The sequence below is a fragment of the Mus caroli genome, unplaced genomic scaffold (assembly GCF_978045245.1).
Source record: "Mus caroli unplaced genomic scaffold, Mus_caroli_1 scaffold_3, whole genome shotgun sequence".
NCBI classification, from domain to species: Eukaryota; Metazoa; Chordata; class Mammalia; order Rodentia; family Muridae; genus Mus; species Mus caroli.
Window position 1 is genome coordinate 153,839,211 of NW_028227258.1, and position 16,090 is coordinate 153,855,300.

Below are 16,090 nucleotides of genomic sequence, written 5' to 3' on the forward strand. Positions count from 1 at the left end.
TGGGGCCATAAAGCTAGAGTCAAAGTCTGGGTGCTGTGAAAAAAGAATACTCCAAACATTCACTGTTTTAACCTGAGAGACTAAATTTTGTCTCTTCATAGTAAGTTATAACAAAGTGAACCAATCCTTCCTTAGAATTTTAGCTTAGTTTCAAAAGTGAATGGTCTGTGAAGTGTAAAGCCAAAAATCTCAGGTTAAGATGGTTCCCAACTGGAAACATCATGAGTTACTTAGAAAAAGGAAATGAACTACCCCTCCAAAGGAAGCTATTTATCACACTAGAACTCCAATTATTTTTTACAAACTAAGTTTAAAATACATATCCAGAACACATTGTGGTTATAATCACTATCAGACCACAGGGTAACAAAAAGGCACGAGAAATTAAACAAAGAGAATCACATCCACAAATACTTCATGACTTGCCACAAATGGAGTTTACATTTATAAAATGAATGCTCAGTAAATAAAAATGCACACACATGTACATATACACGCTAAAAGTAAACAAATTAATAACATAATAGAAACATTAGAAGACAGTAGTGTGAAGCATGAAAAGAAAAAAAAAAACCAAGTGGAAAATATGGTAAAGAGGGTCAGAGACTTGGGGGATACAGTGGGAGAGTCTAACATCTCATCTTCATTCTGTATTACAATGCTCTGGAGCATTGTAATACAGAATGAAATTGAAGAAGAAATAGCTGTTAAAACATACTGAGCTGTAGGTTCAAAAGCAGTCATGATTACAAAACAAAATAAATGCCTATAGCATTTACAATACATTATTTCAGAAAAGGAAAATCTAATGTGGACTGAATACTCTTTGTGGGATAAGCTATTTCAAGTACTACAGGTTTCTTCCTTTGGTCAATTTCTAATACCTCTCATGTCTAGGGCTGAGCTTACAAGTGATGGGATGTTTGTGTCATTTCCTGATTTGAGGAGGTGGAATAAATCACACTGTGGCTGGCTTTCAAAAATAGGATATTTCTGAGAACAAAATTAAGGAAATACGCATGTAATCATTTCTTATAGAAAAAACAAACAAACTAATTAATACACTGGATTCCATTATTATTATGCTTTTTTTCTTGTCAAGGTTAAATATGTGTAATTATTTAGCCAGTTTCTCTCTATAGTTGTTTATCTGTGGAACACCGATGTGTATGACTAAATGTCAAGAGCTTATTCTTTGCCCATAAATATTCTAGAAATTGAGGCTATATCAGTGGAAACTAAAATGTCTCATGCTGTTAGTAGCAAGAAAAGAAAACAATCAAGTAAATTTGTGATATGTTAAATGCAGACAAATGATATGGAAGGAGAAGCATGTCAGAGTATCACAAGGGAAACTGTGAGTGCAGGAAGAGTCCATGGTATTTTCCACTGCACTTATTCTTTGCATTAAACTATATATAAATTAGTCAAAAAGATCTTTGGGGTAGAGGAATTTTAATTTTTGAAGGGTTGGGGTAGGGCTTACACAGATTGAAAGCATTAGGGAAGGGAATTGTTATAAAGTCAGAAAAATAGAGGAATCGTTTAAACTCTGGGAAATTCCAGTAAACTATGCAAACCCTCAGCCTAACCTGTAAGACTAGAAAGCCTAGTAATGTTAGTTTGCAACCACCCTCCCTCAGTCCAGACATGAGCTCTGTGGATACACAGTCCCCAGCAGGCTGGATCCTCACTTCATCCCACCTACCTGGCTGCTGGGCTTATTTGGACTTGTGAATTCTCCAAGAAGAACTCACTATATTTTAGAGAATTATTAAATCTGTTTTATTATTTTTCAAGAATCAAGCCCATTATCAAATCACAAGCATTTAAAAATAATATACTGAAATTCTGAAACCTACCTTATGAGAAATTTTTAAAAAACCTTGATTTTAATTTTATTTCATTTACTTATATTTATATATTAAATTTAATGTAAGTTTGTATTATATTTACTTATATGTATGTGTGTGCCATGAGTGGCATGTATGTGTAGGTCAGAGGACAATCCGCTTATAGGAGTCACAATGATTGAATTTGGGTTGTCAAATTTGCCAGCAAGCACCTTCATTCACAGAGCCATCTTTGATCCTCAAGAAACATTCTGAGGAATGGATTCCTGAGTAAATTAATAGATGCAAACATTTATGGTGGAATTTTGAAGGAAACTCATTAAGAAATGAACCCACAGCATGGCAAGATAATTTTGGTATTTATATTAATGGCTAATATGCACAGAGACTCATCCTACTCTTCATTCAGTGTGTGTCTGTCACAATATAAATTGCCAGTTTTAGAAAAGTCTTTTCCTGTGCTCATAATACCCTGGCAGGATGGCTGAATGAAATATGAGTGACATGAGATATTTTCAAAATACTTAAAGTATATTGGACAATATGGAGGAAATATAAACAGATTAATTGGAACTTATATCTATTAATCAATTACTATAGCTTGAAAATTATCAACTTCTCATCCACAATTTTAAATTATTATTATTTTTATTTTTGAGATTATTTTTATTTATAATTTCCAACATGAACCTCAAACCACTATCAAAAGAACTGTGAAAATAGTTTGTAAAACATGTTTTATAGATGCAGTTTTTGCAATACAACCTTCCATCTGCCAAGACACTTGCAAAACTGGATTTTGTATTTACAGGGCCACCTAGAAACTACTAGGAGTCACCATAAACATTGTTGAAACTAAATAGCTTCCATAAGTCAGTGTTCCAAATAAAACCAGGCTACCCTGGAATAAAACTCTGGGATGCTTTCTAGACTGCTTGCCTCAACAGGATATGTCCTTTGTATTCTTTAGAAACAATAGGAACATAAAATGAGCAAAGCTAACTTTACAATGCAAATGAACACATTCAAGTTCATAATAATCTTTAAAGGAAACATATGAATGCTCTTTCATGATTAACTGTCTTTCTATTATTAGATCATACAACTTACACAGACACACACACACATACATACACACACACGTTGATTTAAGTCTACCTGCACACAATTTTTAAGAGAAAATCTTGTAGCATTATTATCCATCCCAGTTAAAAAAATTATATCTATTAAACCCATGGGAGGAACTATCCCTTAAAGTTAGAACTTGTTTTATTCATAATTTTATATGTTAGTTAATACTTTTGTTTCTGATAAATCACAAATTCAATGTGATTTTAAAGGTGAAGTCCATTCCCATTTTAAGTTCCTGAGGGGTGAGATGTTCCACATAGCTTCATTCATGTACATTAGCTTCATTCTAATGAATGTATGTACCCACTTCTAATGTGATATGTGATGCTCAATCAAATGAGTGTCCACTGAGTATTTAACCACAAAAAAGATGGGTGTCTTATTTTGAATACTGTGAAAATCTAATTGTGCAGCAGCCAATACCATGAATCTAGTCAAAAGATATGCATCAAATACCTAATGCAAGATAAACACTCAACCTGTATCACTACCAAATAAAGGTCTAGGTCTCCAGTATATTACAATCTGGAAAACTGTCAAAACAGAGTATAGCTGATAAGTATTGGAAAGGAAAAATGACTTGTGTCATATGGGTTGCCATATACCCAAGGAAAAAAATCTTAACCATAATTCTAAGGATAAATGGACGGGACATGCTGACTAAAATGACTGCATATGAAGATTTGGCACCTAAGTGTCATGAGAGGACATAAATCATGAAGCATCTTTTGTGTCATGTGACATGGCTGGGAAACTGGACGCCCTGGAAAGAAAGACAACAGTGTCTTAACATCTTAGTTAAAAGTTCTATATTCAGAGAGCTATAATAAATTCTATCGGGGCAGCTGCAGTGATGAGAGAGCATGGTTACCATCGAGCAGTTGCTAGCAACAGGCCGCAGTGGTTGCCTTTATTTTTTCCAGGTTTAGATCCTGGGCAATGATTGAATTTAGAGTACACACTAGGAAGACCAGAATGTGGAGAGCTAGCTCAGCAGCCGTGCATACTTGTATGTACTTGTGTTTAGCTTGAGAGTCCTCCGAGAAGGTTTTTTCACATGTGTTGTTCATATCATGTAAAATCATGTAGGGAAGCATACTCAAAGAGAATTTGTAATATTGCATCAAAACTAAAACTAACCTGTAATGTCATTTTAGCAGTAAAATTATTAGGAATTTACAAATTATATAGCTAGTACACAGAAAGATATTTATACTCAAGTATGGAGAAAAATATTTACTAATTAGGCCAGAAATTGTAAAATGGGAAAAATTTTCCACACAAAACTTCTGTCCCCTGTATTTCTCTGTAACTAATTTTAAGTAAGTATCATTGAGAGAAATTAGTTCAACCATGTGTTTGATCAAATAACTGTTACTGGAAAGGTTATTATTTAACTCACTTTAGAATATAGCATTTCATATTACATTTGTCCTTTAGAGAATGATACAAGAAATAATAAATAAATGTTAAGCACAATTTAAATAGATGTTACACAATAGCTTTGAAGCTTTTGTTTGGAAAAATATTTGTATTTACAAGCTATAAGAGCTGCATAAGCAACAAATGTAAAAGTAAGTCATTGTGTGTTATAAAATATATGTGATTTGGATACTGAGAGTCATTATTTTCAGAGAAGACAAAATAAGAAGAATCATTTCATGGAAATGAAGTGTGAAGACATATTGATATAAGTCATATCATATACAACATAAGCCTCTAATACTAAACCCTACAGGAAACTGAAGTGCAATGTGATGAATATCTTTGGATTCACTTCCATTATCTGGATTCTTTCAAATAAGGAAAGAAAATAACATAGAAATGTGGCAATTGGTATCTGAACACAGGAGACTGTGATCTTCTTTGGGTTAATATATACATACATACAGGCTATCTATATATGGACAAATGGGCAGTATGGTACCAGTATTATCATCACAACCAAGGTAGTTAAAGTTTCACATCTTAAATAGTGTAATTTAGTCATGGGGCACACATAGAAATTTTACTGAGCATTTTTTACTTCTTTGTTCTTTAAATTTACTTAATCTATAAATTAAAAGATAGCATCTGTATTGACTCTGTGGTTAAATTTTGTTGTAATATATAATCCGTAAAGAATATGATTAAGTAGAATTTATATTGATAATTGTATGTTGATGTAGTTGAGTATATAGAATACTGCATGGTACATAGTGCTATTTGGTTAACTGTGCTGAATTCAAAGAATGGCCGTGAAGGAGAAGCAGAATGATAGGTTAATCTTGACGATTTCCAAACAGAGATATGATGCTTATAAATAAAACACAGGATGTCTAAATTCCCTTGTATCATCATAATGCACTTAGAGTGATAAAATTACTATAGTTGTCAAGGAATTCCACAGGCAAATGGAAGGTAAACATCACTGTTGTGTGTCTTTGCCAGTTGGACTTTATTGCTATGTACTACCAATACAGTCAAATGCAGAAAGACTGCTGGTGCACCTCAGTGGAAGTGGGAGACACACTTGGGAACAGTGTCCTTCAGAAATATGTACTGTTTGAGCTTCCTTTTAATTCATAGGGAAGCAAAGTTCCAGTTAATTCCATTTGTTGATATGCTGTATTGAATTAGCTACACTTAAAGAAGTGAAATGGACAGAAAAAACTACCAAAGAAGTTTGCTTTGAAGAACAGGTTGGTCATAAATTTTGTCTCTGGTGGTTTAAAATTCACCAAAAATCCTATATTTTAGAAAAGAAAAGAATTGCACCAAGTCTAATTCAGGCCAACAAGATAAGCACTTTTGGTTTAAGACTCCAGCAATATTAAAGTTATGAAAGAACACTATAGCTCCTGCCCAGCTTGAAAGCACAGAAAAAAGAAAAAAAGAAAAACAAAAACAAAAACTAAGAATGTGACCAGACTGATAATTGCTTTCTAGATTCTAAGAAACTTAGTTTTTTTTTTTTAAGTTCTTGACAATCCTCTATTGTGGTGTTTCTGTTTGCTTGGTTTGGTTGCATTAGGTTTTAGAAAATTGCAGTCACTGCCTGCAAATATCTGTAGTTCTTGGCTGTAGGATTATCCTTGAATAGCCAGTAAAACCATGTGCACAATAACATTTGTTTTTCATTGTTTTGGTCTCATTTTAGGCCACATGGTCATGTAAATACAATAGAGGATGGGTATAGAAAAGCTTACAGAGATCAAATAGGAAGCCAACAAAATATTTGATTTTTGTAAAGCCCTCAATTCCATGAAATTCACTTCAGAAATTTAATAATCTTGTATAGTTTAGAATTAACATCAAAGAGATCTCACTTTTGAAACAAAAATTGTTTTATTTAAATTTTATTTTGATGAATGTGTGCATGTATATGCATGAGGCAGGAGGGGTATATGACAATGCATGTGGAGGTCAGAGGTCGTTAGTTGTCAGTGCCTGTTTTACTCTTTTTCTGAGACAGGATCTCTTGTATCCTAGTGTACATAAGCCAGCCTAGCTGGCCCATGCACTTCCAGGAATTCTCCTGTCTCTGTCTCCCTTCTCATCACAGGAATGTTGGATACAGCGTACACTACCAGATTTCTCATGGGTTTGGCGAATGCTACTCAGGTCATTACACATTGCTGTCAAGGATTCTAGCTGCTGGGCCATCTCTGCAGCGTTAAATGGAAGTTTAAAGTTTTCTGAGAATGAAAGTTCCACCAGATAATATAGGGGCAAATCACACACACACACTGGGCAGGGGGAGGAAGGGAGGGAGGAAGAGATCACAAAAGAGAGAGACATGCTTAGAAAACTTCTAAATATCAAGAGACCTGCTAATTGATCAAAGACACAAAGGAAATCAAAGTAAACAACTTCTTTTCATAGGATGCAATATTCCAGCACCATATCACATCCCATTATTCTCTCCAAAAATCATTATCTGTCACAAAAACCTCAATCACTTAATATTTCTGCCTCTTGAGATTCCAGTGTGTGTGTGTGTGTACGTGTGTGTGTGTGGGGGGTGGGTGGGTGTGTATATGTGTGTGTGGGGGGGGGTGTACACACACATTCATGTTATTACTTTCATGGCAGTTGGGATGCCTGGTAATTGATACCTAACATGGTGTAACAGTCATATCTAAGAACATGGAGGTACAATATCCCTCTAGACTACATTATTAATGCAATTATTATAATATACCTAATCATTCCGTATCCTATATAAGAGTTTACAATTATTCCAAGAATCTAAAGTAATAAAATATGCTAGAATAAGCCTGGTTTATTTGAAGGAGAAGAAAGACAAAGTAACCCTCTAATGTGACAATAAAGTTATTTAAATTAGGGAGTCTTGCATATTAGGACATTTTTAAATTTCTGCTGAACGTAAGAACTGAGCATGTTACCAGAAGCTTAGGCATTTAATTGCCTGTCGGTAGTTGGGATGGTAGCATTCTTGGATATTGGCATAGCTTTATTAGGAGTTCTGGTTCTCTATGATCAATGCAAATCAAGACTTGTTCATGCTGATGAATTTTTCCACAGGACATAGCAGGGTATAGTCTGTGACTCAGAAGGCAATCTTTGACTACATCAAATTCTAGACTGACTGGAACAGTTACTGTTGTCCAAGAGTGCAAAACAACTGGGTGTCTTCAAATTGTAATTGGATAACACAAAGGGAAGCTACCAAGACATTTAAGCAGAAAGTTCTCAATTTGTTTCAAATTCTTTTTTATGAAAAGTTTGTTGTAGAAATGATTTCTCTGACTATAACAGCAGAAATGTACAGCATAGTCCTTTCCCAACTCTAGTATATATTTCAGAAGTCCCGACTGCCAGACATAGATTCATTAGCACACAAAGGAACCAAGTAAAGCCAACTCATTGCTCCATAGCTGTGTTTCCTAAAAGGTAACAGAGCAACACTGGAAAAGTGATGCCAGTAGTGTAAAAGGGAGTGTGCAGGGAGTAATCCAAAAAGTCAAAAATTATTGATACTTAACAGATTCTTATTGTTGAGAATTATAAAAGACTGAAATTGACCTGAAGAGAATATAAGAAAAATAGCAGGTCATTTAGATTCTTGATTTCATTCTTCCTGCTGTTTGGGAACCGAATTTTGTCATTATAATTTTAAATATGCTTAAATCCTCCTCAGAATTGAAAACTTCCATTGTACCTGACATGCTCATGAAACTTGGGACCACTCCTTTCATCACTACCAAACATCTCTGAAATTTTGCCTCAACTTCATTGCCTCAGTTCATGCCCCACAGATATATCTACTCTGTAGATGTCTCTCTGCATGGTTGTCTTCAGGACTAAGCAATCCAGGGGAGTATGAGCTTCAGTTCCTTTCCTTTTCAGGCTTTGTGGATTTTGAAAACTCTGATGCTCCTGGGGTGCTGAGTCTCCCACTTGTCTGTCATTATATTGGTTTTGTTGGTGGGCACAGATTTTGTTTCTCTGTCTAGTCTGTAAGGCTTGTGTCTAAAGATCTCTCTCCACCTGCATTACCTCTTCATTCTTTTAGCATTTAAGCTTCATTATTTTCCGTTGCTATAGCCATCCATGATATGTTACATTTATATCTCAACAGCAGAGCTGCTAATCGCTAATTGTATTGTCAGAAAAAAAAATCTTTCTGAGTAACATAGTGGTCAAAGCACCCTGCCCTGGAATTCATTCCATGAGACTAAATATGTTTTATTATTGAACTTCCATATATCTTCCACAAAAATAAATAGTTTTATGAAACATTTTTTACAGAGGTTGAGAAACATGGTTCTCAGTTTCTTTTGTGTTATTAGCAAAACCTGACAAAATTGCCTGGATCTCATTTACATGTGATATGAATAACAAACATATCCTAGTTACAGCAAAATGATAAATTCCAATCTGGAGAGTAGCAATTTAAACATAGTATCATTGTCAATTTATGATTTATTTAGAAATGCAACAAGAAAAATGACACATAAATAAATGCTAGATTGCCAATTAGTAATGCTCAAAATTCATTCTGTGCAAATACTTGATACATATCTGATTTAGAATTATATGCTAGGAAATTATTTTCTTACTGTAAGAGTGGATTGATCTTCTTGTACACTCACAATACAAGGGGCTTAAACTCCCTTTACTCTCTGGTTAAAATAGTGCCTCATTATATCCTTCTCAACACACTGAATTTTTAAATGGCACACCCATTTCCCCTTCAATATACAATCACCTTAAAAGCATGGACTGCTACCCATAGTGAACATGCATAGTTAATTCAGCAACTGAATTTGTGAAGCTCAAGGCAAAGTGAAGAGTTCCGGTGTCCAAATATAATTTAAAATGTTCCTGGCCATAACAGTAGATCAAGAATGGATCTCTCAAACCACAGAACCCAGACAACTATACACCTAACATATCTACAGTGGTGTGTGTGTGTGTGTGTGTGTGTGTATTTCCTATTTTGATATTTTTGTCTAGAAGGGTAGGAACTTTAGAAAATATAGCATACTGGAATTTAGATCTCAGAGTGCATTGACAGACAGGCAGACAGATAATTGTTATATTTAATCAGGTAAAATGAGTATAGATAATTAATCAAGAAAGTAATTTTTTATCATGGATGTTGGTATATGCATAGTGCCTCCATAGCCAAGAGGTTTTAATAGAGAGTGCCAGTTCAAAGCAGGCCTGCTCAACAGAGAGAGAAATAATTAACTATATTGACTAATAGTTGTAAAGTATGGAAATTTAAGAAATATTGCTTATTATTAAAAATGTTCTGCCCTAAGTCAGCATCCTATAATGTATTTCAGTATTTCCTGTTATACAGTGTTAATAATTTTGTAATTATTTCTTCACTCTTTCGTCCTCCTCCCTCTTTCTCCTCTTCCTCTATCACCTGTCCCCTTCTCTTCCTCCTCATCCCCTACTCCTTTCTCCCCTCCTCTTCCTCTCTCACCTCCCTTCCCCTCTTCCTACTATTACTGCTACCACTACTACTACCAGTACCACTACCACTATTGCTCCTCCTCCTCCTCCTCCTCCTCCTCCTCCACTTCTGTCTTCTTTTTTATGATACTGGAGATGGAATCTAGAGGTTCATGAAAATTAAGCAAGCTCCCAGCCTTTGAGCTATGTCACCAGTCCTGTTTTATTTTGTTACTTTTAAAGACATGGTTTCACTCATCAAACAAATCAGGAACTGAACTTTTAATTCTCCTGCCTCTGATTGAGCAGCTAGGGTTACACGTACCAGGCCTCGAATATTATTTCATTTATTTAATTATCAACATTCTAAAAATTCATGAAACATCCACCCCTGTCAATCTGTATGTTCAATTTGTATTTAAAAAGCAATAGCTGATTTAAAGAGCTGGGTTGATTTTTTTCAAAATGACACTAATTCTCTTAGAATTCTCTCATAATACAATGTAGTTCAAAGGTGTCCATTTTCATCTAACCTTTGAAATTCCAAATGCTTTCTCAATATTCTTTTCAGAAGACATTCTTAAAACTGAGGGTCAGAGTCCTGTAAAAAACATTTACTTCTCCTTTCCTGGAACTTTAGATACTTTCGCCTCATTTTACTCCAATTTTTCCTATGCACAAGCCTTTCTGGTGATTGTACTAGAAAGGAAGACAGACTTCCCCTCTTGCACTCTTTTGATGGATGTTCTTTGATTCTCCTCTGAAAAGCCCAACAACAGGTGGGGGGAAAAAAAAGCATAGAATGTGAGCAGTTGTACACCTACATGTACCCCATGGTCAGGGAGTTAAAAACAGCCGTCACAACCCTAGACATATTTATAGAGTTAGTCTTTAACCACCCCGGCAGCCTCATCTCTGTCTACTGCTTTTCTCCACATCTGAGTTCCAGTGACATTTTTGGAAGTGTGTGCCTGAAAGGCTCAGTTTCCTGATTTCATTTGCCAGGTCTTCCCTGTTTTCTTTCTCTTTCCTCTCTTTCCTTTTTGAACATTTTCCCATGTTCCACCGTTGAAATGCTTTCTCACCACAGTAGCTCTCTTCCATCCTGTCATACTGCAACTCTGGAGTCTAATCCTATTCTAGATAGCCCTTCTCTGTGGATGGGAGCTGTCTGGAGACCAGGGCTGCAGTGAAGATAAGTACTGTCAAATCTCCTGATGGTTTGAGCGGGATGAAAGCAAGAGAGACAACAGCGCGGTCTTTAAATAGCCCTGCAGGCACCGGGTAGGATTTATTTTGGAAGTGCACTAAAACAACAGGTTTTACATTGAATGTGGAAAGTGAGAGTTCCTGCAGAGTCCACAGGCCAGTGCCCAGTTAGAACTCCTACGGTCCACACTCTAAATGCACAGACAGTACCTCTCTGCCTCTTTTCACTGTTAACAGACAGAATCTGAAGCTCCTGTCCAGATGTCAGATTAGGAACCACAAACTCCAGACCCCTTTCTGAGGTTTCCCAGAGCGTTAAGAGCACACCCACCACCCTAAGTCGTCTTCTTAGTCTACTGTATCCTCCATTATTTACAAGGTTCTCTTGCACAAGAGATTCCAAGCAGACTCTTCGAAGCCAGATTGCAGGTGTTTTTTATCCAAATTCAGCCATGTGAACTTAGCTCTGTTACTTCTGGAAGCCTCTGTTCCCATGTGTATCTTTCAACTGCAGATAAGAAAACAGATTGCCTCGGCAGAAAACTCCAGATGCCAAAATACATGTAAATTCCTGACCAAGAGTCCTGGCATAGAGCAAATACTAGATTTATGAGCGATATGGTCCTGATCTCAGATCTCTCTTGTTACTGGTTTGCACAACCCACCTTCACCTAAGCAGTGTTTCTCCTGATTATAAGAAACAACACTAAATCAGGAGTCCCCTCGGTAATTCAGGCCTATTATTAAAACAAAACAAAACCCTTTAATGAAACAATCACGATGGTTATTAGCTATGCCAGGAGATAACTGTGGGAGATAGTTACTATGCAGAACTTCTATGTGCCCCCAACTAATACGAGTTTTGGTTTTCTGAAGCTCTACCACTTACATACTAGACTGGATGGACTCACAAGAATTATTTGTTCTTAAAGTCCCACCTGAGCAGGTGCATTGCACAGATGACGGAGAAAAAAAAAACTAGAGAACCTAGAGGGGCAGAGGGCGTGACCCTCTTAATCATCCTTCACTTCCTTTTTTTTTTTTTAAAGATGACTTACATCGGCGGCAGCAGAAGCAGCGACGCCTCCTCAGTGGAACTGACTTGCAATAGCGAGCTTTCTCTGCTGCACATTTGTGGCTTCTGTGGACATATTAGTAACCAGCGGTTTTAGCTCCCAGTCTCAGAGTTGCCAGAGCGGTTAGAAGTCATTTGAAAAGCCTATTAGCCGAATCTTTCTGATCCAGAAGGCCAGCTGGCTTCTCCTGAGCTACTTTCAATTCGCAGCAACCACTGATCCTGGTCCAGGTGACTGGGGAAGACGCTGAGGGTATAAACCCAAACATTGAACCTGAAGACCCAGCGCAAAGTAGAAACTGAAAGTACCCTGCTAACTCTGCCGGCAGATCCTACGGAAGTTATGGCAAAGCCAGAGCGCCTGGGTGGCCGGTGATGCATGCGGCCCCTCTTGGGATGGATGGACCAGGCGTGGCGTGGGTGAGAGGAGTCAGCTGCCTGAACTGCCCTGCCCAGCACCGGTTTGCGGCCGCCCGGTGGATGACCGGGGTCCTGGGAGTGATTATGGGTGGTGAGAGCCGGCTCCTGCTGCAGTCCTAGTCATCATGACTACACCCACCTCTCGCAGACCATGTTCCATGGTAAGCGCTGCTCTCTGGTGCGCACAAGTAGGTGCGCCTAGCGCGCCGGGGACTCTGGGACACTCCGGGAGGTGCCACCCGCCCCCGCGCCTCCGCACGTCCGGGAATAGTCCGGCCTTGCACTTTGGACAGGCTGAGAGCTTGGCCTCTCCCATGGTCAGCCACTACCCGCGCTGAGCTCAGTTGCCCAGAACCATTGGCACCTGGGCGTACAACCCTGGCGGGCGGGGAGGAACAGTTCCCGACCGGGTTTTCAGATCCCCAGACCCAGAGCTTCAGTGCCGGAGCCGCGACGCGGTGGCCCCCTGCAGTCAAGACTCAGTAGTCAGTGGTTTTCAGCCACTTTGTCCCTAGCCAGTACCTCTTCAAAGCAGCGCTTCCTGGCTTCCTGGCTGTGCAGTTACTCACAGGCTGCCTGGGTTCAGGGCGTTGCTGGGCTCTCGCAGCTCAGAACTTCATGGAGAATGAAAGAGTCGCTCCCAGGATGCGCTTTTAAACCCTAAAGGACAGATCATTGGAAAGCCCCCTCTTCTCCCCACAGTAAGTCTGGGAGTTTCCGATCCAGGCTGTAAGTTGACTTGTTTGCTGGGAACCCAAGTCCTGGGGCTGAGATTGCAAAAGGCCAGATTTTATTTTCCTTCTATATATTTGCTACTTAAGGGAGGCAGAACTTTAAGTACCCATGAGTACAAATTCTTAGCTCCCTGATCAAATCTAATAGGCTTGCATTAATTTGAAATAAGTAAGGATTTAAAATGGACAAGAACAGAATTGACAGAGGCTGGAATCCATTTGTAGCTAGAACTAATATAATGCTTACAAGTGCTGTAAGAGAGGAGAAGATGAGAACAGAATGGAGTGTGAGGAGAAGGTCCACCTAAGGAAATGCAGGTGTTTTAAATACTTCCTCAAGCAAGAGAACCTATGGAGGTACAGGATCTAGCCTAAGGCTCTTTCCTTTTGCAACCCCATTGCAAAAAGACATTGTATTGGTTTCCTGCCCACTGTTTTAGGTCCAATTACTTCCCCTCTCTTAGGTACTAGCGAACCAAAAACATTTGAGGGAGTACTTATCAGAAACCAAAAAAAGATGTGGACACCTGAGAGACTGCCCAAGAAAATGATGGAAGGCTGCCAAGGTGCCCCTGCAGGAGCTCCCTGTACAGTTAGAAACACTGTATCCCTGGCTTCTTTGCAATGCCCTGTGTTCTGAAATTGTCTTTCTGCTTCACTCCTTCACTCTAACCCTTGGATTACCTACAACCTGGAGAGATAAAAGGACAAAGGAAAAGCAAAGGTGTAATTTAAACCAGGAGGCTTTTCTCACAGAGATACATCCATATCCGGCATGCCTTATATTCTTAGTAAAGAAAATATGAAAATATTAAATTCGTGGGAGTTAAAGTAAGTGGCTTTTTTTCTTTCATTTTCGGTCCAAAATTTACTAGAGGCGTGGGTAAACTCCATCAAGGCTGTGTGCTGTGTTTCCACTTTGTTATGTCGGGACACCAAGTAAACAAGGATTCACTCGCTGACCCTCAATTGTGCTGCCTCATTATGAATCAGCATACATTATATTTGTATACTAAGAAAAGGAAACAATGAGAAACATAGAGCTTTGAGAATATGGAGGAAGCCTGAAGATCTATCTGTAAAGGAGAATTAGAAATTTCATCTCAGTGTGTATACTTCTTGAACAAAAATGTAAAGTTCTTTTATAAACCCAATCTCATGGCCCATGGGTCTGAAGTGCTGATATCCTGACTCTTGACAGATAACTTTATTTTTTAATTTATTTATTTTTATTCCTTAATCTTTTTTTACAGTACAGACTTCATACCTCTCCTGTCCTGCCCTCCCCACTGCTCTCCACCCCAAACCTCGTCCCCAGCCCCCACCCCACCCCTGTCTCCAAGAGAATGCCCTCATCCCCCACTCCACTAGGCCTCCCCACTCCCTGGGGCCTCAAGTTTCTCAAGAGTTAGGTGCATCTTCTCTCACTGAGGCCAGACCAGGCAGTCCTCTGCTGTATATGTGTTGGGGACAGATAATTTTATAATATGTAGAAATATTTACTCTTTCCCTTGAAATAGGAGCATAAGCTGTAGTTTCAGAGCTTGGCCAAGAAGCCCCTTCATGTAAAAGATAATGAATTTTTGTACTTCCTCTCACTATCTGTGCATGCAGTTATGTTGTAGGAAGTGTAAGTCAGTAGCTAATAGTGGATTCCCTAGACACCTCAACCGGAGCATCAAATGCAGCTCCTGCTTCCCTAGAAACATTGTTTTGGAGAATTGTTCTTTGGGCTTCAGATTCTCTGCTGTAAACTGCTAGTGACCTGTATATATACATCATGAAGTGGCTATAAAATTGAATTATTAGTTGAAATAGACTTAGGAAAGGACATTGAAAGAACACTTCTTAAGGAGGATGGGAAAGTCCTCAAGGTCTCAACCCTAGAAAAACTATTCAGGCCACGAAGAAATGCTGACAGTGTGGGAAATAGACATCCCCAGAGAGGAGCATACAAACTGTTTATCCAAACAGTCAGCCCTGAAGACATATGTGCAAGTAAGATTATACAGACTGGGCAGGTTGTCTTTATGTATTTAGGAAGATAGATAGAAGATAGATAGATAGATAGATAGATAGATAGAGCACAACACTTAATGAAATAAAAGGTCATGAATTTGAAATAGAGCAAGAAAGGATATATATGAGGGTTTAGGGGAAGAAATGGATTGAAGAAATAAAATAATGATGTTGTAATCTCAAAAACTAAAAGAAACTGATAGATGACAGGATATGATGGACTGAGGAAGCCAATTTTATTATGTCCACTTTGACCTCATAACTTAAGCAGTTGAAGATTGTATGTATTATTTGGCTTACATTTAAAACCAACAAGAATTTTTAGACAGCTATCATTCTGGTTTAACCAAATTCCCCACTGAAAACAAATTCTCCAGTTTCAAACCCTGTAAGCGATTTAAAGACAATACTACAAGCCAACACTTGTCTTGTAATGCTTCTACAGTTTGGTTTATCTGTGACCTAATGAAAAGTTCAGTGGAGGCTGAGTAGTGAGCTATAAATCAAAAGTAACAAAATATGGTAAGTGCTGAATTCCGATGCCACTGGGACAACAGTGTTAAATAAACCTTCAAACCAGAAAAATATTAACTTGTTACTGTGCTTGTATGTGGAAGAAATAACTGTAACCACAGAACAAAGTTCACACTACTGATGGTAGAGCCAAAAACCCATAGGATATGTATCATACATTAAGAGAGCCTTGAAGGTTTTCATTTTAGAGATCAGGTCCAGGA

General features: G+C 38.0%; 2 protein-coding genes across 10 annotated transcripts in view; one reads left to right on the top strand and one right to left on the bottom strand.

Annotated features, from left to right (window-relative positions):
* Positions 1 to 16,090, bottom strand: part of LOC115030595 (uncharacterized) — a 74,902-nt gene that overhangs the window by 24,118 nt on the left and 34,694 nt on the right. For 2 of the 5 annotated variants that reach the window (XR_003836179.2, XR_003836178.2), the window contains exons 1-2: positions 12,740 to 14,590; positions 12,164 to 12,246 (exon numbers count right to left, since the gene is read on the bottom strand). The exons of 2 other annotated variants lie outside the window; for them this stretch is intronic. Coding sequence is in view for 1 of the 3 variants with exons in the window: in XM_085836034.1 (XP_085692160.1) it covers positions 11,610 to 11,613; positions 12,164 to 12,246; positions 12,740 to 12,916 (264 nt within the window). In the remaining 2 variants the exon portion in view is untranslated. Of the gene's footprint in view, positions 1 to 10,053; positions 11,614 to 12,163; positions 12,247 to 12,739; positions 14,591 to 16,090 lie in introns of those variants that run through there. One more of the 5 variants, XM_085836034.1, reaches the window with a different exon arrangement.
* The window catches only part of Il7 (interleukin 7), a 42,776-nt gene continuing 38,871 nt past the window's right edge, over positions 12,186 to 16,090 (top strand). For 2 of the 5 annotated variants that reach the window (XM_021157925.2, XM_085836030.1), the window contains exon 1: positions 12,186 to 12,761. In XM_021157925.2, the coding sequence (XP_021013584.1) occupies positions 12,752 to 12,761 (10 nt within the window). In that variant the 5' untranslated portion in view covers positions 12,186 to 12,751. Of the gene's footprint in view, positions 12,762 to 13,165; positions 13,302 to 16,090 lie in introns of those variants that run through there. The other 3 variants (XM_085836033.1, XM_029474992.2, XM_085836032.1) reach the window with 3 other exon arrangements.